The sequence below is a fragment of the Carcharhinus amblyrhynchos genome, chromosome 8 (assembly GCF_965287045.1).
Source record: "Carcharhinus amblyrhynchos chromosome 8, sCarAmb.v2.hapA, whole genome shotgun sequence".
Taxonomy (NCBI): Eukaryota; Metazoa; Chordata; class Chondrichthyes; order Carcharhiniformes; family Carcharhinidae; genus Carcharhinus; species Carcharhinus amblyrhynchos.
In genome coordinates this window covers 93866345-93893723 of record NC_137331.1, presented here as the reverse complement: position 1 = coordinate 93893723, position 27379 = coordinate 93866345, and the positions used below count along the sequence as shown (strand labels likewise).

Here is a 27379-nt window from a genome sequence, read left to right as displayed (position 1 = left end):
CAATCAGCACTCAAGTTGGCAACTGTGCCCAAAACAGTACTTATTTTCTAATCAGAGGGCAATGGTTAAAAGCTTTGTTGACAGAGCCATCACATGGCAGAAGGTGAAACTTCTTCCACATCCAAACCAATCCTGTTCACTTCCACTTATGAAAAGATTCAGTCTCTCCAGCCTTCCATCCCTTTTCTTCCTTCCTCATCTACTATTTACCTGTCTCGATGGGTTGACGCAGATGGTGACGATTTTGCACGGTTCTTATGCTTGTGCTTTTTTTCCTTCTTTTTCTTCTTTTCCTTTTTGCTCTTTTTCTCTTTTTTGTGTCGCTTCTGGCCTTCAAACCTAGGACATAGGACCAACAGCCTAGACTGAGAAACTGAGGCATACACAAGCTTCCATGTTGACCTTATTTGTCCATGTGGCACCTATTCAGACACCAATGTGGGGCCCGCAGCCACTAATTTTGTATTTTGCGTTTATTTCTGCTTTGCTCAATTTTAAGCCTAGAATGAATATTTAAAATCATTTTATATTAAATCTTACTTGGTAGACATTGATCTTAGCCCAGTTATGATCGTCCTTTGATTAATCAATCAATAATCAGTAGTTACTTGTTTTCCCACACCTTGTTTTTTTTGTACTGGCCATGCACAACTAGTATTTAGACTACAGATTCCATTTTTCAAGTAGAACACTAAAATAAGTTACAGAGAACATAGAACACTACAGCACAAACAGGGCCTTCGGCCCACAAGTTGCGCCAATCACATCTATACCTACTAAGCCATAGAACTATCTGTAACTTCCAATGCCATTAGATCCCATACACATCCAGAAATCTTTTAAAAAGACCCCAGCAAGTTCGCCTCTACCACCACCGACGGCAGCCGATTCCACTCACTCACCACCCTCTGAGTGAAAAACTTATCCCCAACATCTCCTCTGTACTTGCTTCCCAGCACCTTAAACCTATGTCCTCTTGTAGCGACCATTTCAGCCCTGGGAAATAGCCTCCGAGAATCCACCCTATTTATTCCTCTTAACATTTTATAAACCTCTATCAGGTTGCCTCTCAATCTTCATCTCTCCAGGGAGGAGACCTAGCTCCCTCAACCTATCTTCATAAGGCATGCCTCCCAATCCAGGCAATATCCTTGTAAATCTCCTCTGCACCTCTCAATAGCTTCCACATCCTTCCTGTAGTGAGGCGACCAGAACTGCGCACAGTGGGGTCTGACAAGGGTCCTATAAAGTTGCAGCATTACCTCCCGACTCCAAAACTCAATCCCTCGATTAATGAAGGCCTGTACACCATAACGCCTTCCTGACCACATCCTCCACCTGCGAGGCCGATTTAAGAGGCCTACAGACCCAGATCCCAAGATCCTTCTGCTCTTCAACCCAGCTAAGACTCCTACCCTTGATATTGTACTCCTGCATCCCGTTGGTCCTGCCAAAATGGACCACTACGCATTTATCTGCGTTGAAGTCCATCTGCCACTTCTCCGCCCAGTCTTGCATCCTATCTATGTCACACTGCAACTTCTGACATCCCTCCAGACTATCCACAACACCACTAACCTTCGTACTGTCGGCGAACTTACTAACCCATCCCTCCACTTCCTCATCCAGGTCATTTATGAAAATGACAAACAGCAAGGGTCCTAGAACAGATCCCTGGGGCACTCCACTGGTGACCGACCTCCATGCAGAAAAAGACCCATCCACAACCACTCTCTGCCTTCTGCAGGCAATGAAAAAAAGGACAGAAAAGGACTACAGATCACGAACCCACTCAGGTCAACCTATAACACAGAAGACTTCTGCAGGCAAGCCAGTTCTGGATCCACAAGGCCAAAGCCCCTTGGATCCCATGCCCTCTCACCTTCTCAAGAGTTTTGCACGGGGGACCTTATCAAACGCCTTGCTGAAGTCCACGTAAACCACGCCCACCGCTCTTCCTTCGTCAATGTGTTCAGTCACATTTTCAAAGAACTCAACTAGGCTTGTAAGGCACGACCTGCCCTGAACAAAGCCGTGCTGACTATTCCCAATCATTCTAAACTTCTCTAAACGCTCATAAATCTTATCCCTCAGAATCCTCTCCATCAACTTACCAACCACTGAGGTCAGACTCACCGGTTGGTAATTTCCCAGGATATCCCTGTTCCCTTTCTTGAAAATAGGAACCACATCCGCAATCCTCCAATCCTCCGAAACCTCTTCTGTCTCCATCAACGATGCAAAGATCATCGCCAGGGGTTCTGCAATCACTTCCCTCACCTCCCACAGTAACCTGGTGTACATCCCATCCAGTCCCAACGACTTAACTATCTTGATAGAATTTAAAAGTTCCAACACATCCTCTTTCTTAATATCCACATACTCAATCTTTTCAGTCTGCCGCAAACCTGTAGAACAACCTCCCAGATCACTTTCCACCGTGAATACTGAGGCAAAGTACTCATTAAGCACCTCTGCCATTTCTTCCAGTTCCACAGACATTTCCCCCTTCACCTTTTAATAAGTCCTATCCCTACTTTCTCATCCTTTTACTCTTCACATATTTGTAGAACGCCTTGGGATTCTCCTTAATTTTACCCGCCAAGGCCTTCTCATGTCCCCTTCTGGCTCTCCTAATTTCCTTTTTAAGCTCCTTTCTACAAGCCTTATACTCCTCTAGATCCTTAACATCTCTTAGCTCTCTGAACCTTTTATACGCCTTTCTTTTCTTCCTGACCAGGTTCACCACAACCTTCGTGCACCATCGCTCCCGCAACCTACCAAAACCTCCTTGTCTCACCGGAACGTTGTCGTGCAGAGCTCCAGTTAAACATTCCTTGAAAATCTGCCACCTTCCTTCAGTACTTTTCCCCAAGAACACCTCCTTCCAGTTTACTCGTCCAATTGTCTGCCTAATGTCATCATATTTCCCCTTACTCCAGACAAACACCTTCCTAGCCTGCCTGATCCTATCCCTATTTATTTGTCTTCTATTTAGCAGAAGTCATTTTTTGAAAACTGCATTCAGAGATCTTAGGATTACAGGACAGGACAATAAGAAATCTTATATGAGGTACATAAGAAATAGGAGCAGGAGTAGGCCATCTAGCCCTTCGAGCCTGCCCTGCCATTCAATAAGATCATGGCTGATCTGTCGTGGCTCAGTTCCACATTCCCGCCCTCTCCCCATAACCCTTAATCCCCTCTCTTATCAAAAACCCATCAACCCGCGTCTTAAAAATATTTAGCGAGGTAGCCTCCACCACTTCAACGGACAGAGAATTCCAGAGATTCACCACCCTTTGAGTGAAGAAGTTCTTCCTCAACTCCGTTCTAAACCGTCCCCCCTTTATCTTAAGGCTGTGCCCCCTAGTCCTACTGTCCTTTCTGAACGGGAAGAGTCTCTCCACCTCTATCCTATCCATCCCATTCATCATCTTATACATCTCAATGAGATCTCCCCTCATTCTTCTAAACTCTAACGAGTACAAGCCTAGTTTATTCAGCCTCTCCTCATAGCTCAACCCCCTCAACTCCGGCATCAGCCTGGTAAACCTCCTCTGCACTCCCTCCAAGGCCAAAATATCCTTGCGTAAGTACGGCGCCCAAAACTGCGCACACTACTCCAGCTGCGGCCTCACCAATGCCCTATACAGCCGCAGCAAGACCTCCCTACTTTATATTCAATCCCCCTCGCTATGAAGGCCAGCATCCCATTTGCCTTCCTGACCACCTGCTGCACCTGCAAGCTGGGTTTTTGCGACTCATGCACAAGGACCCCGAGGTCCCTCTGCACCATCGCCTGCTGCAGTTTTTCGCCACGTAAGTAATAATCCTTCCTACCATTATTCCTACCAAAGTGGACCACCTCGCACTTGCCAACATTAAATTCCATTTGCCAGTTCCTGGCCCATTCGCCCAGCCTATCTAGATCCTTCTGCAGACTCTCCACACCCTCCGCGCAATTTGCCGTTCCACCAATCTTGGTGTCATCAGCAAATTTCGACACCATACACTCGGTTCCCTCCTCCAGATCATCTATATAAATGGTAAATAGCTGAGGCCCTAGCACCGACCCCTGGGGCACTCCATTAGTCACCAACTGCCAATCCGAATAGCACCCATTGACCCCCACTCTCTGCCTCCTATTTGACAACCAATCCTCTATCCACGCTAACACCCTACCCCCAACTCCATGTCCCCTGACCTTCTGCAATAACCTCTTGTGAGGTACCTTGTCAAACGCCTTCTGAAAATCAAGAAAGACCACATCCACCGGCTCTCCTTTATCCACCGCCCTAGACACATCCTCATAGAACGCCAGTAAATTTGTCAGACACGACTTCCCTTTAACGAAACCGTGCTGCATCTGCTCTATCAAGCAATTCCCCTCAAGATGCCTCGCTATTTCCTCCTTGATGACGGATTCTAACATTTTACCTACAACAGACGTTAAACTAACTGGCCTATAATTCCCTGCCTTTTGCCTGGCACCCTTCTTAAACAACGGCATAACATTAGCCGCTTTCCAATCTTCCGGCACTTCCCCGAAATCCAGCAATGTTTGGAAAATAACCACCAAGGCATCCACTATCACCTCCGCCATTTCTTTCAGAACCCTCGGATGCATTCCATCCGGTCCTGGGGACTTGTCCACAATCAGCCCCTCCAGTCTGTCGAGCACCTCCTCTCTAGTAACAGTAATGTCATTGAGACCCTCCAGTCCTACCACCTTTCCATCTCTAACACCCGGCAAATTAGTTACCTGAAGATTCAGAAGATGGAAGTTTGACTGATGGACACAACACCTGATTGAAGGTAGATGAGAAGACATGATCAAGAGCTGCATAAACGACTTAGATGTATATCAAGGTCTGCATAGACCTTTGGAGCGGAATTTTAGGGGGTTTTTTCTGAGTGTCGGGCGTGCGTGAAACCGGGAGAGTTCCAGATCCGTTTTTTTGGACACGTTTTCAGGCTCAATCCCATGCACTCTGTCTTTAAAGTTTTGGGTGAGTCCATTTCTTGCTACAGAAGGCAGTGAGCGGGGCTTAACACACCCGAAAGCCTGCATCTCTGACTAGAGACTCAAACTGCACATGCGCAGGAGAATAATAAAATAAAGCAGCAGCTCCCCATGCCAGATCCCTCCCAGGTCAGATACAACCTCCCCCTAGCCCCACCCCCCACCCCAACATTAGATGCCCCCCCCCCCCCCCCCCCCCCCCCAACATTACTGGCCCACTTATCCCCCCATCTTGGATCCACTTGCATATGGCGCCTATCGTCCCTGGTCCCAATGGCTGTCTGACACACCCCTCTCTCCACTGCCCCAATCATAATAAAACCACAAATTCACCATCTCTCCCCCATCAGCACACCTGCAAGTGCTCACTCGCCTTCCCCTCAATGCTAATTAGGCAAACTGCATTTACCTTGCTGGACTACTCTGCCAAACAAGCGGCAGCTCCATAAAAACCCCAAGGATGGATATACAGGTAGATAGTGCAGGAAGAAATAGCATCCAGAAAGGCAGCTCCCAGATTTTTGGAATCTGACCTGGCCAGGTTGCTGAAGGTGGTGGAGGCAAGATGGGACAGCCTCTTCCCCCCAGCAGGACGTTGTCCCAGGGGAAGCGATGGAAAAACAGCCTGGGAGGCAGTGGCCGCATCCGAGTGCCACGACACTGACTAGGAGAATCAGCAAGCAGTGCCGCAAGAAAATAAATGACCCCATCCAGGCACCAAAGATGAATGTTTAACCCCATCTAGCATCTTACCCCAAAGCACCCCCAAACCCAGCATGTGTCCAGCCCCTGACCTCCAAGCTCCCCCCACCCACCAAGAGTATCATGACACTTGCCCTCTGAGGGCACTCCCGTTACCCTGCAGCAGTCACACCAACAGATATTTCATGGCTCCTTCTTCCCCCATAGGAGAAGAATGCCCAAAATCATGGGGTGATGAAGAAGATGGGGGTGGTGGATTTCCAGGATCGGGCACTGGAGCTTGCGGGAAATGAAGGGATGCGGACCTTCAGCAACAGCATGGTCAGGCTGGCATATAGAAGTGAGCACCTATCAATCCTCCACTCAATGGAAAACTGTCAAGTAAGTTGCATGCAGCTCTAATTCCTCTCCCTCCTTTGCACTTGATCTTGTGTCCTGTGTTGCAGGAAGGGGCCCTGTAATGCCCGGGCCAACTGGCATCTCAGCTCCCACTGCTGCTGCCACCCATCCTGCTCTTAACAGCTCAGACGACTCTATGGAGAAAGCCGGTGAAGGAATCTCCGAGGCCGGCACCCCTTTTGCATCAGTCACAAATCACCATCCCATCATTGGGTGAAGTTAGTGGTGAGGAATCTAGGTCACACTCTGACGTACATTGGACGGAGGAGGGAGCATCCGAGGTCTCTGGCATGTGGGGGCCTACCAGAGGTGAGGTCTCAGCTGGCCCCTGGCTACACGCCGGGCCTCTGAGATCGCATCTCCCTCAGCTGCTGGAGATGCAAGAACAGAGCCAGGGAATGCAGGAGAGGCTGACAGCCACAATGGACTGACTGCAAGGCTGTTGGAACAAGTCCCAAGGCTTTCAGGCGGACCAGCTATTGCCTGTCTTGTGTGGTTCCGAAGCCAGCACTTCAAGGGTAGCCTTCATGGTGGAAAGCATGGGGCAGGGAATCCTCAATAAGAAGACTCACAACACCAGGTTAAAGTCCAACAGGTTTATTTGATAGGAAACGCCACTAGCTTTCGGGCGTCCGTCCCTTCGTCAGGTGAGTGGGGAGTTCTGATCACAAACATGGCATATAAAGGCACAGAGTTTACAGAATTTCAGGTAAGAATTTCGAGTGAGCAGAGAATCCTCACTATGAGTGGCAGGGTCCAAGTGCTGGCCAAGTCACAGCAGGCCATAGCTGGGGGACTCAACAGGCTTCTAGAGATTCTGCAGCCCATGGCTGAGAGGCTCAAGAGCTTGCAGGAGACCCAGCGGGCTGTAGCAGCAGCCCTTGAGAATGTGGCCCAGTCAGAGTGAGTCATGGCTGAGGGGCTGCTGAGCATGGCGCAGTCTCAGAGGGCACTTGCTGCTGCCACTGACAGGTGGCCCCTGACTCGGAGCATCATGATGTGGAGGTGCCGGCATTGGACTGAGGTTAAATTCCAACAGGTTTATTTGGTATCATAAGCTTTTGGAGCGCTACTCCTTCTCACCTGAGGACGCCAGAACTTCTGACGATCACTACAGAAGGACCAATGTCCCAGGGAGTGACTCAGGGACCCACAGAAATCCTGAGGGAGGAGAAAGGGCTGCAGCCCATGCTGGGCACCTCCATGCAGGAGATAGCAGCTGTGGCTCCCCCATTCCTGATACCAGGGCATCTCAGGGGCAGCAGGATGAAGAGAATGTCTGGGATGTTTCCATGACACCTGGAAGTTGGCCAGGGCCATCAATGTCCAGGCCCTCCAGAGGATACTTGCCAAGGGTATTACCAGCCAAGGTGGGGCAGGAGACAACTGGCCACCTACACCTCCGATGTATATCCTGGGGACATCATGGTAGGCCACGTAAAGTTAGGAAGTTATAGCAACACTAAGATTGCACAGGTGAAGGGTAGCACTACGTAGATAGAAGTTATTCACTTTAAAGTCTCATGTTCACATGTTTGAGTGTTATTATTTATCATTAAGACACCTTTTACTGGCACAAATAAATGTCATTTCACCGCCTACCTGTGACTAATTTATCTCCAGCAAGAACGTCTTTACACCAGAGGGAACCTGCATGTTGATGTCAGTGGGGGGACATCCCCCAACATTGAGAAAATGAAGGTGCTCAAAGAAATCACTGGCTAAGATGGATGGCATGCATTGGCTGCAACTTACACCATCTGCCATGGCATCCTCAGATCCCAATGAGAGACTCCTTCTCCTCCTCCACCCCTGCACGGGAGTTTAGCCATCTCTCACCCACCACCCAGCTGTGGACCCAGGTGTCAGCTTGCAGAGGGAGCACAGGTAGGAGTCAGACTAGTTTGCACCAGGGCATCATCACAATGGTGCACAGCAAGTCATCATTACTCTCTAGTCTGCCAAAGAAACTGGCTAACAGTGTACCCAGATCCACCACTCTGGTGTTGCAATGTTGCAGGAGATTATATAACTCTGGGGGAGGGGTGGAGAATGAAATCAACGTGTGGCAACATAGGCTCCTAGTGTCCAAACCATAGAACCCTACAGTGCAGAAAGAGGCCCTTCGGCCCATCGAGTCTGCACCGAACACAATCCCACCCAGGCCCTACCCCCATGTCCCTACACATTATACCCACTAATCCCGCTAACCTAAGCATCCTTGGACACTAAGGGGCAATTTCTTAGGATGACCAATCAACCTAACCCGCATATCTTTGGACTGTGGGAGGAAACCAGAGTACCTGGAGGAAACCCATGCAGACTCGAGGAGAACGTGCAAACTCCACACAGACAGTGACCCGAGCTGGGAATCGAACCCAGGACCCTGGAGCTGTGAAGCAGCAGTGCTAACCATTGTGCTACTGTGCCGCCCATAACCGCGTGTTGATCAGGGCCTCCCTCACTGCCCTTGCATGCCTGTCCCTTGTCGCTAGCCCTCCAGTTGCTCTTCATTGTCCTCCTCCTCCTCCTCTCCAAGGACACCTGGCTGTTTGGCCTCCAAATCCTCCCCCTCAAGCAGGTCTCCTTGGTGTTAGAACATAAAACAGAGAACACTACAGCACAAACAGGCCCTTTGGTCCACAAGTTGCACCGATCATATCCATATCTACCAGGCCATAGAACCATCTGTAACTCCCAATCCCATTAAATCCCATGTACTCATCCAGAAGTCTTTTGAAAGACCCCAGCGAGTTTGCCTCTACCACCACCGATGGCAGCCGATTCCCCTCACTCATCACCCTCTGAGTGAAAAACTTACCCCTAACATCTCCTTAAACCTGTGTCCCCTCGTAGCGACCATTTCAGCCCTGGGAAATAGCCTCCGAGAATCCACCCTATAGGCTTGTACTCGTTGGAGTTTAGAAGAATGAGGGGAGATCTCATTGAGACATATAAGATGATGAATGGGATGGATAGGATAGAGGTGGGGAGACTCTTCCCGCTCAGAAAGGACAGTAGGACTAGGGGGCACAGCCTCAAGATAAAGGGGGGGCGGTTTAGAACGGAGTTGAGGAAGAACTTCTTCACTCAAAGGGTGGTGAATCTCTGGAATTCCCTGCCCGAAGTGGTGGAGGATGCCTCGCTAAATATTTTTAAGACGCGGGTTGATGGGTTTTTGATAAGCGAGGGGATTAAGGGTTATGGGGAGAGGGCCGGAAAGTGGAACTGAGCCACGACAGATCAGCCATGATCTTATTGAATGGCGGGGCAGGCTCAAAGGGCTAGATGGCCTACTCCTGCTCCTATTTCTTATGTTCTTATGCCTCTCAACATTTTATAAACCTCTATCAGGTCGCCTCTCAACCTTTGTCGCTCCAGGGAGAAGAGACCTAGCTCCCTCAACCTATCTTCATAAGGCATGCCTCCCAATCCAGGCAACATCCTTGTAAATCTCCTCTGCACCCTCTCAATAGCTTCCACATCCTTCCTGTAGTGAGGCGACCAGAACTGCGCACAGTACTCCGAGTGGGGTCTGACAAGGGTCTTATAAAGTTGGAGCATTACCTCCTGACTCCTAAACTCAATCCCTCGATTAATGAAGGCCAGTACACCATACGCCTTCTTAACCACATCCTCCACCTGCGAGGCCGATTTAAGAGTCCTATGGATCCGGATCCCAAGGTCCTTCTGCTCCTCAACACTGCTAAGACCCCTACCCTTGATATTGTACTCCTTCATCCCATTGGTCCTGCCAAAATGGACCACTACACATTTATCTGCATTGAAGTCCATCTGCCACTTCTCCACCCAGTCTTGCATCCTATCTATGTCACGCTGCAACTTCTGACAACCCTCCAGACTATCCACAACACCACCAACCTTCGTACCGTCGCCTAACTTACTAACACATCGCTCCATTTCCTCATCCAGGTCATTTATGAAAATGACAAACAGCAAGGGTCCTAGAACAGATCCCTGGGGCACTCCACTGGTGACTGACCTCCATGCAGAATAAGACCCATCCACAACCACTCTCTGCCTTCTGCAGGCAAGCCAGTTCTGGATCCACAAGGCCAAAGCCCCTTGGATCCCACGCCCTCTCACCTTCTCAAGAAGTCTTGCATGGAGGACCTTATCAAACGCCTTGCTGAAGTCCATGTAAACCACATCCGCCGCTCTTCCTTCGTCAATGTGTTCAGTCACATTTTCAAAGAACTCAACTAGGCTCGTAAGGCACGACCTGCCCTTGACAAAGCCATGTTGACTATTTCTGATAGTACTAAACTTCTCTAAATGCTCATAAATCCTGTCTCTCAGAATCCTCTCCTTCAACTTACCAACCACTGAGGTCAGACTCACCGGTCGGTAATTTCCCGGGCTATCACTGTTTCCTTTCTTGAAAATAGGAACCACATCCACAATCCTCCAATCCTGTGCCAGGTTGTGAAGGGCATAGCATACCACCACAATTGGGACAATATCAGTGGGCTATACTGGATCCCTACCAGAGCAAACTAGACACCTGAACTGCATTTTGAGGAGCCCTATGCACCTCTTCACTATTGAATGGATGGCAACGTGGACCTCATTATCTTGGGTCTCTGCCTCAGTCTCAGGCTTCCGCACAGGCGTCATCAGCTAAGACTGAACCCCATGCCCCCACAACCCATCCCTGCACCCTGGGCTCCTCAAAGACCTCTGGGATAGCTGAGCTCCTCAACATGAAGCTGTCATAAATGCTACCGGGATGTCTGGTAAAGACATGCATAACGTTGAGCAGATGGTCACACACCAACTGCACATTTATTGAACGAAAACCCTCTCTATTCGTGAATCTTGCTGGATTCTTGACTGGAGCCTTGAGGGCAAAGTGGGTGCAGTCTAAAATCCCCCGCACATTTGGAACAGTCACCACTGTAGACAGGAGGAATGGTCAGGAACGGAGTGACTGACTGTGGTGCCTATCCATAAGGTTACTCAGCAACTTGGTAGTATGTGTACCAAGGGGATTGTAACGTATGTACCAATTTGGGGAGCTGTCATGGGACAAACCAAATTGGGATTACTGTTTTCACTGGTCTTTTCTTCTGATATGTACGAGTGGTTTATCCTTTCAATAAAGTTTCTTTTTCTTAGTTGTCATTATCCCTGGAATGAAGAGCTTGTCGTATGAGGAACGGTTGAGGACTCTGGGTCTGTACTCGTTGGAGTTTAGAAGGATGAGGGGAGAAGCTTATTGACACTTACAGGATACTGCGATGCCTGGATAGTCAACATAGAGAGGATGTTTCCACTTGTAGGAAAAACAAGAACCAGTGGGCAGAACCTCAGGCTGAAGGGACATTCCTTTAAAATGGAGATGAGGAGGAATTTCTTCAGCAAGAGGGTGATGAATCTGTGGAACTCTTTGCCGCAGAAGGCCGTGGAGGCCGGGTCATTCAGTATCTCTTTAAGACAGAGATAGATAGGTTCTTGATTAATAAGGGGATCAAGTGTTATGGGGAAAAGGCAAGAGAATGGGGATGAGAAAAATATCAGCCATGACTGAATGGCAGAGCAGACTCAATGGGCTGGGTGGCCTAATTCTGCTCCTATGTCTTATGGTCTTATTTTTTAAGATCATTATTTAATAAAAAAATTTTTAGCACATGATAGTGACTCATTTGTTATGCCCGGAGTATGGCTCCAAACAGAACTCTCTTGACTCCTTACAGATTTTGGCAAGCTGCCAGGAACCCAGAGACTAACATGAATGAGGCTACAGAGAGTACTTTCCAGCTAAGTTACCCTGAAGAGGAGCTGGATTTGACGCAGTCTGATGCTGATGTCTTTGAGACAGACCTCTGGATGGGAGAATCTGCATGTTAAGCAGAGCTGTTAAAAGCAGTCTGCTAGTCAGCACCATGGGAGAGATGCAGGAGATTAGTAAGATGTAAGGATAAGGAGTAAGTGCTGAAGGAGTATAAAACTAAACTGGAAGGGGAGCGTGCAGTCACAGGACATACCCTAGGTCAGCTCCAAGTGGAGAGTAAAAGAAGAAAGAGGAACTGAGAAAGATATGCTACCATTGGGCAGAAAACATGGAATTTATTAAAAGCCAGTCTGCAGAGGCATGCAGAAAAGGGGAAGTTTTGGAATAATCAAATAAGGACATCAGAAAGGGGTCATAGAAGAGTTAGGAGGAGTAAAGTTTAAGCATCACAGTATGTTAAAATGCTGTTGGAAAAGACAATAATAAAGGGACGTGTGTAAGTTTTGCATACCTTATTAATATTGTGATCTTGTTTTGCATGTAGTTCCAAAAGCTGTATTTTAAATTACTAAAGCATTCTTTTCGTTCTGGAGAGAGAGGGAGAGAAGGAAAGAGAGTGTAGAGATGCCCCCAGGGAGATATGCAATGACACTCTGAAAAAGTGAGCTTTTGTCAATTCAATTGCTCCTCTTGGTGAAAACCTCAAGGTTACGTTCTCCTGTGTTCCAAGATGTTTTACATCAACCTGAAGGCCAACAGAGCTTCAGTTTTAGTATTATTTACAGAGCTGTACTTCTCTATTAGCTCACTATAGCGGAACTTGAAGCCAGAAACTTCCTTCACAGCAAGAGCACTGCCACTTAGCCTGAAGTGATCAGCAAACAAAGCTGGTCACTTCCACCAAAATGCCAAGAATGATCTCTGCCATACCTGTCTGCAATGACCATGGTATTGGAGTTAGCAGACCATAGAAACCATAGAAAATTACTGCTCAGAAACAGGCCTCTTGGCTCTTCTTGTCTGCGCCGAACCATTTTGTGCCTAGTCCCACTGACCTGCACTTGAACCATATCCCTCCAACACCCCTCTCATTCATGAACCCATCCAAGTTTTTCTTAAATGTTAAAAGTGACCCCGCATTTACCACTTTATCTGGCAGCTCATTCCACACTCCCACCACTCTGTGTGAAGAAGCCTCCCCTAATATTCCCTTTAAACTTTTCTCCTTTCACCTTTAACCCATGCCCTCTGGATTTTTTCTCCCCTAGCCTCAGTGGAAAAAGCCTGGTTGCATTCACTCTATCTATAGCCATCGTACATACCTCAGACATGCTGAGTTAGTTATTATAGTTAAATGGCTCTTCCTTAAAGGCTTTTCTTGTCTGACTGATGCTCTGTAACTACAAAGCTGAAAAAAAATTTTTATTGAGAGCTTCCATCTCATCAAGGCTGCTTTAGGCCAACCCACAACTAACAACCTGCTCTGAAAACTCTGCTCATGTGTTGACAGCTGTGAGAAATTTCACCACAGTAACTGAAACAATCTACAACATTCTAAGAGTCAATCGGCCCCGTCTCCATGTGACAGATAGAACCTTTATTAAAATTCCAAGTTCCAGTTTCGACTCTTTACCAAAAACTAAGCAGTTCATCCCTGGGCCACTCCCCATCAGGGAATCAGGGTTTGTTGAAACTCTAACAAGGGTGAAAACATTACCTTTGTCCAATTTCAGTGGCAGAAGTAATTAACAGTTGACCTGGCATCAATTACTGTCCATGGAAGAGACTTCTAAACTTTTACCAACCTGGGCCTATAGAAGTGTTTCCTAATTTTTAGAATTATGTCTCCAATTCCTAACCACTAGAAATAATTTCCTTGAAATAATACCTTGAAAACTACAATCAAATCACACTGTCTAAATTCCATGGTATTTAATGTACTGAGCAGGATTTCACCAAACCTCTAAGGCGAGGCAGAGAGAGGTGAAGTGGGGGGGGGGGGCGAGGGGGAGTGCATGTAAAATCAGAAGGGAAGGTGGAGGAGGATGGAGTCGCATTGCTTCCTGCCATTATAGCATTTTGCCAAAGGCAGGGGGCATAATGTAGTACAGTCCTCTCAGCCGGGCTCTCACCATGTCAGGAGACTGCCTGGTGAACTCTGCTGGCTTCAGAGGACATAGACTGGTGGAATGGGAAATTAAATGCAGAAAAGTGTGGTAACATGTTTGTGGGGGTGGTGGGAGGAAGGCAGAAACAAGGAGTCTTAGAGTCAGAGGTATGCAGCACGGAAACAGTCAACATCAACATAAATTAGAAGGGACACACGAGAAAGTGGCAAGGCTATTTGAGAAAGCAGTTAATAAAGAATACAACATCCTGGCCTTAATGTTAGGGCACAGAAGAAAAATGAAGGAAATCATAAAACACCTGTTTGGATTCACCTGGACTACTGACTCCACTTCTTAGCATCACGCTTTTAGGAAGGATGTGAAGGCATCATGGGGAATGGAGAAAAGACTCCAGGACAAGGAACTTCAGATACATGGATAAATTGGAGAAATCGGGGCTGTTCTAAAGAGAAGAAAATTAAGAGGACTTGATAGTTTGAGTTATAAGGAGAGGCTGGGTAGACTAGGACTTTTTTTTCCTGGAGCATAGGAGACTTAGAGGTGATTTTATAGAAGTTATAAAATAATGAGGGGCATAGATAAAGTAGGTAGCCAACATCCTTTCCCAAAGGTAGAGGGCATAGGTTTAAGGTAAGGGGGCAAAATACAAAAGGGTTCAAAGGGGCTATTTTTTCACATAGATGGTGGTGAGTGTTTGGAACAAGTTGCCAGAAGCAGTAGTAGAGGTGAGTATAATTTTGTCTTTTAAAAAGCATTTAGGTAGTTACATGGGCGAGATGGGTATAGAGGGACATGGGCCAAACGCAGGCAATTGGGACTAGCTCAGTGGTTTAAAAAAGGACGACATGGACAAGTTGGGCCAAAGGGCCTGTTTCCATGCTGTAAACCTCTATGACTCTAAGAAGCGATTTTATAATCATGAGAGGTCTGTACTAAGTAGACAGGGGCAAATTTCGTATTGGTGGCGGAAAGGTCAAAAACCAGAAGACACAGGCGTAAGGTGATCGGCAACAGTGGCGAGCAATCTTTGTATGCAATGAGTGTTTAGCACTTGGAATGTACTGCCTGAAAGTATGGCAGAGGCAGATTCAATCAGATTTCAAAAGAAAATTGGATAACTGCATAGAGAAAGAAATTGCAGTGCCATGGGAAAAAGATTAAGGAGTCAGACTAGGGTTGTTCTTACAGATAGTTGGCACAGACACAGCAGGGTAAGTAGCTTCCCTTTGTGCAGAAACCAAAGATCCTATACTATCATCCCAGTTGTTAAAAAACATGGTGAATATTTGAGGTCCCAATACAGATCCTTGTAAGACACCTTTGGTCACTTCCTATCAACTGTTAGTCAAACAAAGGATCTCTTAGACCACCCCTCAACCTTCTGAAGTTGAAGAAATACAGTACAATTCTATGCAACCCATCGTCACAATTTAACTCTTTAAAACCTCAATCATTCTGATGAATTTGCACCCACCTCTGCAAGGCCAATATAGGGTGGCACAGTGGTTAATACTGCTGCTTCACAGCACCAGGGACCCAAGTCTGACTTACGGCTTGGGTCACTGTCTGTACAGGGTCTGCACGTTCTCTCCACATTTACATGGGTTTCGTCTGGGTGTTCTGGTTTCCTCCCACAGTCTGAAAGACTTGCTGGTTAGGTGCACAGGCCATGCTAAATTCTCCCTCAGTGTATCCGAATAGGTGCCGGAGTGCGGTGACATGGGGATTTTCACAGTAACTTCACTGCAGTGTTAATATAAGCCTACTTGTGACATCAATAAATAAAAAAAAACACCCTTCTGGAGGTGCAGTGCTGAAAACTGAAGACATTGCTCCAGGTGTGCAGTTTTAGTCTCCTTTTCTGGATGAAGAATGTTCTTGCTCTCAAGGGAGGATAGCAAAGGTTTAACCAGGCTCATTCCAGGGACAGCAGGCCTGATGTACAAGGAGAGATTGACTTGGTTAGGATTGTTTTTGCTGGAGTTCAGACAAATGGGGAGGGGATCTCAGAGATTTATAAAATTTTAACAGGATTAGACAGGAAGATGCAAGGAGGATATTCCCAATGGTGGGGGAGTCCAGAACCGGAGTCATAGTCTGAGGATGGAAGTGAGGAGACATTTCTTCACCCAAAGAGTGGTGAGCCTGTGGAATTCATTACCACAAGAAGTAGTTAGAACATAGAACAGTACAGCACAGTACAGGCCCTTCAGCCCTCGATGTTGTGCCGAGCTATGTCCGAACCCAAGATCAAGCTATTCCACTCCCTATCATTCAGGTGTGCTCCACGTGCCTATCCAATAACTGCTCGGAAGCTCCCAAAGATCATAGCTAAAGGCTCCACAATCTCATCCCTTGCCTCCCAAAGTATCCTAGGATGTATCCCATCTGGCCCAGGGGACTTACCCACCCTCAGGTTTTTCAGAATTGCTACTACATCTTCCCTTAGAACATCTACCTCCTCCATCCTATCAGCCTGTATCACTCACACACACCCTCAAAAACATGGCTCCTCCCCTTAGTGAACACCTCACCTATCTCTTCTGACCCTACGCACAAGTTCCCACTACTATCCTTGACCAGCCCTAACCTCTTACTTCTCACGTAAGAGTAAAAAGCCTTGGGGTTTTCCTTGATCCGACCCACCAAGGACTTCTCATGCTCCCTCCCAGCTCTCCTACGCCCTTTTCCTTTAACTCATTCCTTGCTACCTTGTAACCCCTAAGCGACCCAACTGAACCATGTCTTCTCTTCCTTACATATGCTTCCTTTTTCCTCTTGACAAGACATTCAACCTCCTTTGTGAACCATAGTTCCCTCACTCGACCATTTCCTCCCTGCCTGACAGGGACATACCTATCAAGGACATGCAGTATTTGTTCCTTGAAAAAGCTCCACTTTTCATTTGTGCATCATAGTTGATGCTAAAACATTGAATGTATTCAAGAGGCGGCTGGATATAGCATTTGGGATGAATGGGATCAAAGGTTATGGGGAAAAAGCAGGATTAGGTTATGAAGTTGGATGATCAGCCATGACCGTAATGAATGGCGGAGCAGGCTCAAAGGGCCAAACAGCCTCCTCCTGCTCCAATCTTTTATGTTTCTATGATAGGCTCTGCTCAATGCTCCGTACATAACCTGCTCCACTCTATTTTCAGGGGAGAAAGGAAAAAAGCTTTCCATTCTCATTTTTCATTACACAAGAGTCAATATCTTCAGAAGGAGATGGTTCTAAGCACAGGAGTCAGCATCAGCTATTCATGGCAGCTCACCTCACATTCTCAGCCCCTTCTCTTTGCTGCTCTGCTTTTCGCTTCTGGCTCGATGATTCCCCGATGTGATCAGATTTGTGGTGCTGTAACAAGAGAGCAAAGAACATAAACACTGGAGAGAGACAGAAAGCTGAGAATTAAATACAATTTTAAAACAAACAGCAGCTGCAAATACGTGGCAGGTTGAACCTCTGGGGCAGCAGTCTTAGGATAAGAGCTTGGTTAATCAAATGCACCCTGCAAGCCTCCTATTCATTTCCATCACTTGTCTGCTTTCATTTCTGATCGATCTTTGAGCTACTTATGTTCCCTTTAACCTGTGATACTATGAATTATAGTCCCAGGTGAATAGTGCAATTTATTCTGAAGGTATAGAATATCTATACCTTTGGGATGCCAGGGAAGTGACCTTCTGTATATCGGTGATTTAACTGTTCTTTGGGGATCCCGTCCTTCCCAACATCAGCACATATCGTAGTAAATCCTGAACAAAACAGGAGAGATTTAAGACACTCCAGTAAATATGGCAGAGTCCCCGTGGAGCCATCAGCAAGAGCAGCAGAGCCTCCAGCAGGAATGGTAGAGCCCTCAGAAAGTCACCGGTGACAGTGACAGAGCCGCTGGCGATAGCAGAAGATCCCTCCTTCCCTGACAAGAATGGCAGAGCCCTGGGCAACCATCCTGGATGATATATAAATGTTAAACACCGAGTGTTTGAGAATTATAAGGTGAAGAGGTGCTAGATACGTGGTCTCCAAAATAGTTGATCACGATCGCCAGGTTGATCCCAGAGTTTTGAAAAGTCAACTGCCATTGCCCGTCGAACCATGATAAAAATTCACACGACTCGTGCAAGATTCTCGCAGGCGTCAAAACATGGAATAAGCTGGGTGAAGACAAAATGACGAGCGGCGTGCCAGGGACCGCCAAGACGGTCAGGAATGGGAAAGTGAAAGTGAATTTGACAGACGTCAAAGGCAAGAACATTTGTCTCATTTGTCGACACAGCACAGCCTTGAGTAAAAGGTCATTTGGAACAATGTCACAAAACAATGCATGCAAAATTTCATCAAATCTTCTTTCAAAAATTCTCCGAGGACTTGTCTCAGCAAATACACCTAGACTGATCAGGCTGTGGATGTTTCTCACTGCAGTTTGAGAGTCAGTAGACATGACTGATACAGCCCAGCTAATTGCTTTCATTCGCATAGCAACAAAGGAGGACTTTCTCACTCCCTGGCCACTCAAAATGAAGACAAGAGGTGAGGATCTCTGCAACAAAATCAAAAGGTATATAACATAGAAGAATATTCTAATCAAGAAACCGGTTTCAATCACGATGATGCATCGTCAGTGCTGGGTGTCAATGCAGGTTTTGCAGAAATGATCCTGAATTCCCCACCTTTGTCAATTACCACTGTGATATCCACCAACAATTACTAGTGAGCAAAGTTATTGACATGTCTCATGTAATGTTGTTGTCATGATCATCAATTCAATTCATGTCAGAGCTTTGCAGCATGGCTTATCCAAATCGTTCCTCGATAAGCTTGATGCCCCCTATGGTGAGCTAATCCTTTATGCAGATGTGAGGTGGTTAAAGTCAAGGAAAAATCCTCCAGAGATTTTTAGATCTGCTCTATGAAATGTCACAGGCTCAGGCCACTTACATAAAAGGAGGAACTTCAAAAAGAACAAGAAACTCCAGGGTTCCACTGACAAAAGAATGAAAGGCTGAGTGAGATGGGCAAAGACTGTGACACAGATTCAGATGTGCATGCTACCTTTTGATTTTATATGTCTGAGTTTTAAAATTTAGATTAAAAATATTCACAATCTGCACAGGAACCACAGCAAGCACAGGCCACCGAAACAGCCAGGGAACATCCAGCCGACAGAAGCAGCAGTGCGGCCAAAGTGGAGACCAGTCTGCAAACCTGGCACCAACCGAGGGCTACACAATACCAATGTCACTCAGTCACGGTCAGGGATCTGAGGCAGCGTCGGACTGCTACCGCAGCCCTGCAGAAGTTGGTCAGCAGCATTGGCATACACAACAACTGAAGCATGCTGACTGAAAGACTCCAGATATGTAAGAACTATCAAATCTTTTAAATTTTTAAAATGTCTTTGAAGTTTGCATCTATTAATGTGCGAAGCATTAAAGACAGTTTGCAATGTGTGGCCAACTTAACCTACCTGCTATTCCTGCAGGACAGCAGGATACCTCACCTCAGCAGCTACAGGCACTGGTTGAGAGTGTGGTCCCATAGACCATCCATTTGGTCAGGAGGGAACGACTGCTGTTCCTCCAGCCGAGGCATTCTGCTTTGAGGAAGCAACTTCTGGAAGCAACTCTGGAATTCTCTGCCCGTTGAAGTGGTGGAGGCTGCCTCGCTAAATATTTTTAAGAAGCGGGTTGATGGGTTCTTGATAAGAGAGGGGATTAAGGGTTATGGGGAGAGGGCGGGAAAGTGGAACTGAGCCACGACAGATCAGCCATGATCTTATTGAATGGCGGGGCAGGCTCGAAGGGCTAGATGGCCTACTCCTGCTCCTATTTCTTATGTTCTTATGTTCTTCACCATCTCCGAAGTTAAGGTGGTGGGAGGTCACCTCCTCGTAGCAGACATCACATACAAGAACTGCCCTCTCAGGCTGATCAATGTGTATGCCCCCACCATTAAGTCCAAGCAGCTGGCAGTCTTTGAACAGCTACCACTGCTGCTCACCACAACGAGGCCAATCATTCTGGTTGAGGACTTTAACTATATCATCGACACGGCTGGGTGATCTAGCTGGGCTGAAAACAAACTGGACGTTACATTCAGACTCTTCAGCAACCCTGCAGATGGAGCACAGCGTAGATACATGTGGTTGCAGCCAGACGGGTCTGTCCACTCCAGGATCGACTTCACGTTTGTATCCCACGCGCTTACAGTCAGGTCCACAGACATCAAGCTGCTGCTCTTTTCTGACCACTGCCTCCTGCTGGCCAACTGTCAGCTAGAGGAAAACCAGAAAGTGGGCTCTGGAAGCTAACTGTAGAACTGTTGACCCCAGAGAACCTCGAGGAACTCAAAAGGATTTACCAGGGTTGGAGAACATGAAGCTATTCTTCGAGTCTCCATCGTTCTGGTGGGAAACAATCAAGGAGAGCATCAAAAAGTTCTTCATCCGCAAAAGGTTCAGAAGGTCAGGGAGAGACCGCGCGAGGGGGATGTCTTGACTCTAGAAAAGCATGCAGAATCTGCTCCAACTGCAGTCAATGGAGGTTGATGTCAAGGGGGACCTGCGGGAGGTGAAGAGCCAGCAAGCCTCGCTCTTTGCCTCGGAGACCTCCAAGGTCATCTTCCGATCCAGGGTCCACTCTGTACTCGCGTTTCTTCTTCCAAAAGGTGCACAGGGAAACCTCTATGATCAGCAGCTGAAGGAAGAAGATGGCTCTGTTAGTCATCATAGTCTGACATTGAGGATGTGCAAATCCTTCTATGCCGGACTGTATGACGAACTAACTGACAGCAGGGCCTCCCAGTCTTTTCTGTCATCTATCACGCAGGTCTTAGACAACAGTAAGTGGGCAAGCCTGGACCGACCGTTATCTCTGGATGAGATGACAAAAGCCGTCAAGTCCTTTCAGAAGGGTAAAACTCCCAGAAGCAACGGCTTACAGGCTGAATTTTACTTGGCGTTGGGGGAGTTGACAGGCCCGGACCTGTTGGAAGTATACAAGAGTACACTTCTGGAAGGCAGCATGTCAGAATCCATGAGGAAAGGCATCATTACCCTCATCTACAAGCAGAAGGAGAAGAAATTAGAAATTGGCAAGCCATTTCACTGTTATATGTGGACTATTCTAGCCAAGGTCATCGCCAACTGGGTCAAGTCTGCTCTGGGGTCAGTGATTCATCCTCATCAAACCTGTGCTGTACCCGGCAGGAAGATCTCTGATAGCCGCGCGCTACTCAAGGATACGATCGCCTATGTGCAGGACAGGCAGGTGGATACCTGCCTCATCAGCCTAATCAGGAGAAGATGTTTGACGGAATATCGCACAGCTACATGATGGATGTGCTCTCCAAAATAGGCTTTGGGACGGGATCCGCAAGTGAATCCAATGCTCCATACAGACATCTGTCACGCAGTTTCAAATCAATGGGTGGGAATCAGATAGGTCTCAGATCTGGTCTGGAGTCAGGCAGGGCTGCTTCTCTCCTCCGTCCTTTTTGTGTGTTGCATTGAACCCTTTGCCGAGTCCATCAGAAAGGACCCAGGCATCAAAGGGGTTACAATCCGAGGTAACGGAGGCATGCAGGTCAAAGCCTCCCTTGTACATGAATGACGTGGTTGTCTTGGATCCATCATCTGTTCACAAGCTCCTCCAAGTCTGTGAGCAGTTTGAACTGGCCTCGGGAGCCAAAGTCAACCAGGGCAAGAGCAAAGCTATGTTCTTTGGGAACTAGACTGACAGATCCTTCGTCCCTTTCACCATTAGGGCAGACTACCTTAAGGTGCTGGGGATATGGTTTGAAGCAGTGGGGGCATGCACCAAAAACTGGGAAGAGCACATCGCCAAAGGCAGGCAGAAATTGGGCTTTTGGAAACAACGCTCCCTCTCCATCACAGGAAAATACCTGGTCATCCGGTGTGAGGTACTGTCTGTTTTGCTGTATGTGGCGCAGGTCTGGCCTATTCCCAAATCCTGCGCAGCAGTGACCCAGGCCATCTTCAAATTTATTGGAGATCAAAGATGGATCACGTCTGGAGGGAAGTGATGCACAGATCTCCAGAGAATGGAGGGAAAAATGTTCCCAACGCCACCCTCATCCTGATGGCCACTTTTGTGTGCGGCTGCATCAAGTTGTGTGTAGATCCTCAGTACACCAACAGCAAGTGCCACTACTTTTTGAGGTTCTACCTGTCCCAAGGAGGACAGGTCTGGCCACACTGCTGCAGAACACTCCAAGTAGTTGGACCGAACTGCAGCACCTGTCCTTCGTTGAGAAATTTTTCCGGCAACACACCTATGACCACATGACGATCATGCAGTGGTCAACACGCAATGTCCTTGAGGCCCTGAGAAAAGAAGATGGCGGATCGTGTCGGATGGCTTCCTGAGCAGATTGTCAGTGTCACCTTGGAGAATGCCTCATCACCAGATCTTACAAACTAGCACTAAGACCTGGCTTCTCACCTGGTGGTGAGAAGGGTACTTCCCGTCAGATCCTTCATGCATGCTCGAGGTCTCAACACCACCACACACTGCCCTCGAACTGGAACGGGTCTTTGCAAAGAAGGTCTGGAGTGAGACGCAGTGGTATTTGTCGAGGTTCATCCCCAGCAGCTCGGTGACGCAGGACTCTGTGCTCTACAGGCTGTTTCCAAGGATGCACATCGAGACAAATATCAACTGCTGCTGGAGGGTCATCGACTCGGTGAAGGGCACACTTTGATCTGCCCAAAACTTGCTGATCTTCTAGTGCAAAGATGTGTCCTCGACCGAGTGTTGCAGACTTGCACATTGCAAGGTCCAGGACTACGTGCTGAGGGATGCTATCAAACTTGGGGCAGCTGCCGCAAAAGCGCAATGGGGAAAGGCCACCGTTTAAAGCCTTTCAACAGAGGTAGACTGAGGGCCCAGTAATTGTAGAACACCTTCAGACTGTGAAACTGTGTGCTGATCTGAAAAAGCAGCAGTGAAATCTGATGAATGTATATAATTTAAAGAACTGAAATGAACGTAATGTCTTGTAACTAAGCATCGTAAAGTATTGTAAATATGACTGGTTTTTTTCACACCTTTTGTAATTATCGGAAATGCCGTTTTGCAATGGCCTATTTTTAATGAATAAGATATATTTTTGAAATAAAAAAAATGTTCACAATCTGGATAGCTTTTAAATCATCACAATATTGTAGATTTTGTCGTGACAAATGATTTTGATTGCAAATTGAAGTAATCTTTATCCAGACAATGCAAACATTTCAAAAGAAATGTAATTTCTAGCAATTGTGAGGACAACAATGCTGCAAACACTTTAATGTTGTTTGTTAGTTAATTTGAACGTTTAGAGTAGAATCCCAACAGGTTTAACAGCCTCCACATCCCCCAGTCTGTTCTTTAGTTTCTGGCCAGTTTTGTTCTTTCTGACCAGGAATTTTCTGAATGGTTCCCTGACAGTGAAATTTTGCATTCAGAATTTGTTTAGATCATTCACCTGGCTTTGATTTATGGGAAGGAGGAACAGTTCAGTCTCCGAGTTAACAGAGACATTCATACTTGTTTCTGCTCATTGGTAGATGTAAGAAAAGCACTTGAGTTAATCATATTCCATAAAGGTGCTCAAATCTGTTATGTTGTTGACAATGTGGCAGCTAATTTGTGCACACCAAGAGCCCAAACTTGGATTTGAACTGGGATTTTGGAATTATATTTGTATAAATCAAATTTCTGTTGGTCGGCTTAAATCTTTAAAATGAATGGTCTGTTTCACATCCATTTCACAGCCAACAGCTTTCCTGGGATGTGCAGCTGTGTTGCTGTTTGTGATCTGGCTCCACCCTATTATTCCATCATTCTCTGTGTTAATTTCAACGTTGTCGGGAGGATCCTTTGTTTCAATGTATTATTTTTTTCACCTCTTTCTTCAGTGTGTCTGTCAGTGTCATGGCTATTCAGCTCTCCTTTGTTTTGTTAATGTCTTTAATTTCTTCAATGCTTCTTTTCGATTGGCTGAGCATCTCAGCCATCTGCATACATGTTTACGGCACAGAAACATGGCAGGGTGGTTTTGACTGTAATCTACAAAATCTACCTAAATAGCACTTGAAATTGTGCTGGTTAGGTGAATTGTTAACATTGTTACATTAATTAAGTGCATAATCATGGGCAGCACAGTGGTTAGCACTGCTGCCTCACAGCACCAGGGACCCAGGTTCAATTCTGGCCTTGGGTAACTGCCTGTGAGGAGTTTGCACATTCTGTGTCTGCATGAGTTTCCTCCAGGTGTTCCAGTTTCCTTCCACACTCCAAAAGACATGCAGGTTAGGTTGATTGGCCATGCTAAATTGCCCCTCGCTGTCAGGGCGATTAACAGGGTAAATGCCTGGAGTTACAGTGATAGGGTGGGATTGTGGTCAGTGCAGGCTCGATGGGCCAAATGGCCTCCTTCTGCATTATAGGCTCATTGCAAGTTTAACATGAGCCAACACAACTGTATATTGGAGCTCACCATCACCTTCTCAAGGCAATAATTATAGATGGGCAATAAATGCTGGCCCATGCAGCAAAGTCCATGTCCACAATTAAAAAATGGGCACAGTAATAGAAAGCAATTCTTTTATTCCCATGAGAAAGTGTTCCGTGATATATTTGAGAGTGGGAAAGGGGCTTTTTTTGTTAATACTCTTGAAAATGCATTGATGGGACAGTAAGCATTTTAATAAAGATAGCCAATCATCCCGAAAAAAACTAATTTAATGATGTCAAATTCACAGGAAGTGCATTATAAAACTATACTGAGCTATTTAATATTCATTGACGTGCACCAATCAGTTTCTTCTTCAATAAATTCTCAAAGGTGGTAAGAATTTTCTAAAACATGTCCACTCCACACCTCAATCCTTCCAGAAACAGTGCAGTTTCTGCTCTTTAGGGTGGAAGCCTGCAGCAAGTCGAAAGAACAAAATCCTTTTCCAACCGCCTGATTGTGTTTCCTTTCCTGTTTGGCAGATGCTCGCTACAAATCACTTCTCTCTGCCAGTGAATCAACTTTCTACTGCTTTCACTTTCACATCTTTACATGCATTTAATTAAGGAGCAGGATATTTTGAGAGGGGATTTAAGGAAAAACATTTTCATCCAGAGGGTGGTGGGAATCTGGAACTCATTGCCCGAAAGGGTGGTAGAGGCAGGAAATGTCAATATTTAAGAAGTATTTGGATGAGCAACTTGGAATGCCATAGCATACAAGCTTACAGACAAGTGCTGGGAAATGGGATTAGAATAGATAAATGTTTCTTAGCTTTCTTAGACACAATGGGCCAAAGGATCTCTATCTGTGCCATAAAACTCTATGACTCTATAGTCATTTAGAACAGCACGGTGGCATAGTGGTTAGCACTGCTGCTTCACAGCTCTAGGAACCTGGGTTCAATTCCCACTTGGGTCACTGTCTGTTGGAGTTTGCACTATCTCCCCGTGTCTGCGTGAGTTTCCTCCGGATGCTCCCGTTTCCTCCCACTGTCTGAAAATGTGCGAGTTAGGTTGACTGGCTATGCTAAATTGCTCCTTAGTGTCTCGGGGTGCTTAGGTTAGAGGAATTAGTGGAGTAAACACAGGGATAGGATCTGGGTGGGATGACTGTTGGTGCACACTCGATAGGCCGAATGGTCTCCTTCTGCACTGTAGGGCTTCTATGATATAATGCAAAGCTCTGGACTTGGCATTTCTTATGGTCACAAGTGCAAAACTAAACGAGCTGAATCGTGAAGAGGGGGGGAAAGAAAAGCCAACCACAGGTCAAACAAAGGGGTCCATCCAAATAATCTTTGTGACCACCTGAACAAATGGAAAAAGGAATTCAACAAGACGATTTCAGGAGTTAGACAAGATGAAAAAAATCATGATGTTTGTCTCAAAACTTTTTCTTAAATGGAAACTGGTGAACTGGCAGCAAAATTTCAGCAGATGTTTGAACAAAGCAGTGGACTTGACATGGAAATCATCCGCATGCAAAACTATAAGCTAGGTCAAGGAGCAAAGAATTTTGAGGTTTTGGAAACAGAGAGATATATCCTCTTTGGCCATCCTAGTCACTCAAGATGAAGGCCTACTTTGATTCCACATACCACTATAGATGGCTCTCTTCTTCCTCTTCTACCCTGTTAATTCTGATTAAGATATAGAGATGCCGGCGTTGGACTGGGGTAAACACAGTAAGAAGTCTCACAACACCAGGTTAAAGTCCAACCAGTTTATTTGACAGTAATCCCTCAAGCTTTCGGAAACGCTGTTCCTCGTCAGGTGTGTGTGGAAGGTTCTGATTAATGCACATGATAGAAGAATGAATCCAATGGTAGCCTTTACCTGATTCAGGTTTATTGTCAAGCCTGTTCAGCAGACTCATAAGCTATCCCAGCATATTCTTCTCTAACACACCAGGGGAAGGCGGTGGCCTAGTGGTATTATCGCGAGACTATTAATCCAGAAACTCAGCTAATGTTCTGGGGACCCAGATTCAAATCCCACCATGGCAGATGGTGGAATTTGAATTCAATAAAAAAAATCTGAAATCTTCCGATGACCATGAAACCATTGTCGATTCTCAGGAAAAACCCATCTGGCTCATTAGTGCCCTTCAGGGAAGGAAATATGACATCCTTACCTTGTCTGGCTTACATATGATTCCAGAGCCACAGAATGTGGTTGACTCTCAACTGCCTTCTGAAATGGCTTCGCAAGCCACTCAGTTCAAGGGCTGCTAGGAATGGGCAATAAATGCTGGCCCGTCCCAAAAAAAGGTTGCCAGTACTAGCTGGCTGTTCCTTATACGCAATTGAGGGGGATTATATATAAATATATATATAGTCAAAGGTTTACAGCATGAAAACAGGCCCTTCGGCCCAACTTGTCCATGCAAAGTGATGGTGTAGTGGTGAGCAAAGCTGCCTTCTAAGCAGCTGACATCCTTGAGTACTGGCATTTGAATTACTCAGTTGCGGCATTTTTGATAAGAGAGGGGATTAAGGGTTATGGGGAGAGGGCGGGAATGTGGAACTGAGCCACGACAGATCAGCCATGATCGTATTGAATGGCGGGGCAGGCTCGAAGGGCCAGATGGCCTACTCCTGCTCCTATTTCTTATGTTCTCATGTTGATAGACTTTGTGTTGCTGTTGGTTAAAAGACTCACCTAAACCAAACGGCTGTTGCTCTAATAGAAAGTATGGGAAAAAGTCACTCCAGCCAATTGCTTAGCAAATACAGACAACAGTGCCATGAAACAAAGGATGGAGGATTTCACAATAGCTGAATTTCAAGATCAACATCATTTTAAAAGCCTGTATGAGCACATTGTCGAGGAGCTCCCACCA

The 27379-nt window shown here is 46.4% G+C and overlaps 1 protein-coding gene across 1 annotated transcript in view; it reads right to left on the bottom strand.

Annotated features, from left to right (window-relative positions):
- The window catches only part of c8h1orf35 (chromosome 8 C1orf35 homolog), a 45047-nt gene that overhangs the window by 3078 nt on the left and 14590 nt on the right, over nucleotides 1-27379 (bottom strand). The window contains exons 6-7 of the mRNA XM_080194518.1: nucleotides 17286-17368; nucleotides 211-339 (exon numbers count right to left, since the gene is read on the bottom strand). Of these exons, the coding sequence (XP_080050644.1) occupies nucleotides 211-339; nucleotides 17286-17368 (212 nt within the window). The remainder of the gene's footprint in view (nucleotides 1-210; nucleotides 340-17285; nucleotides 17369-27379) is intronic.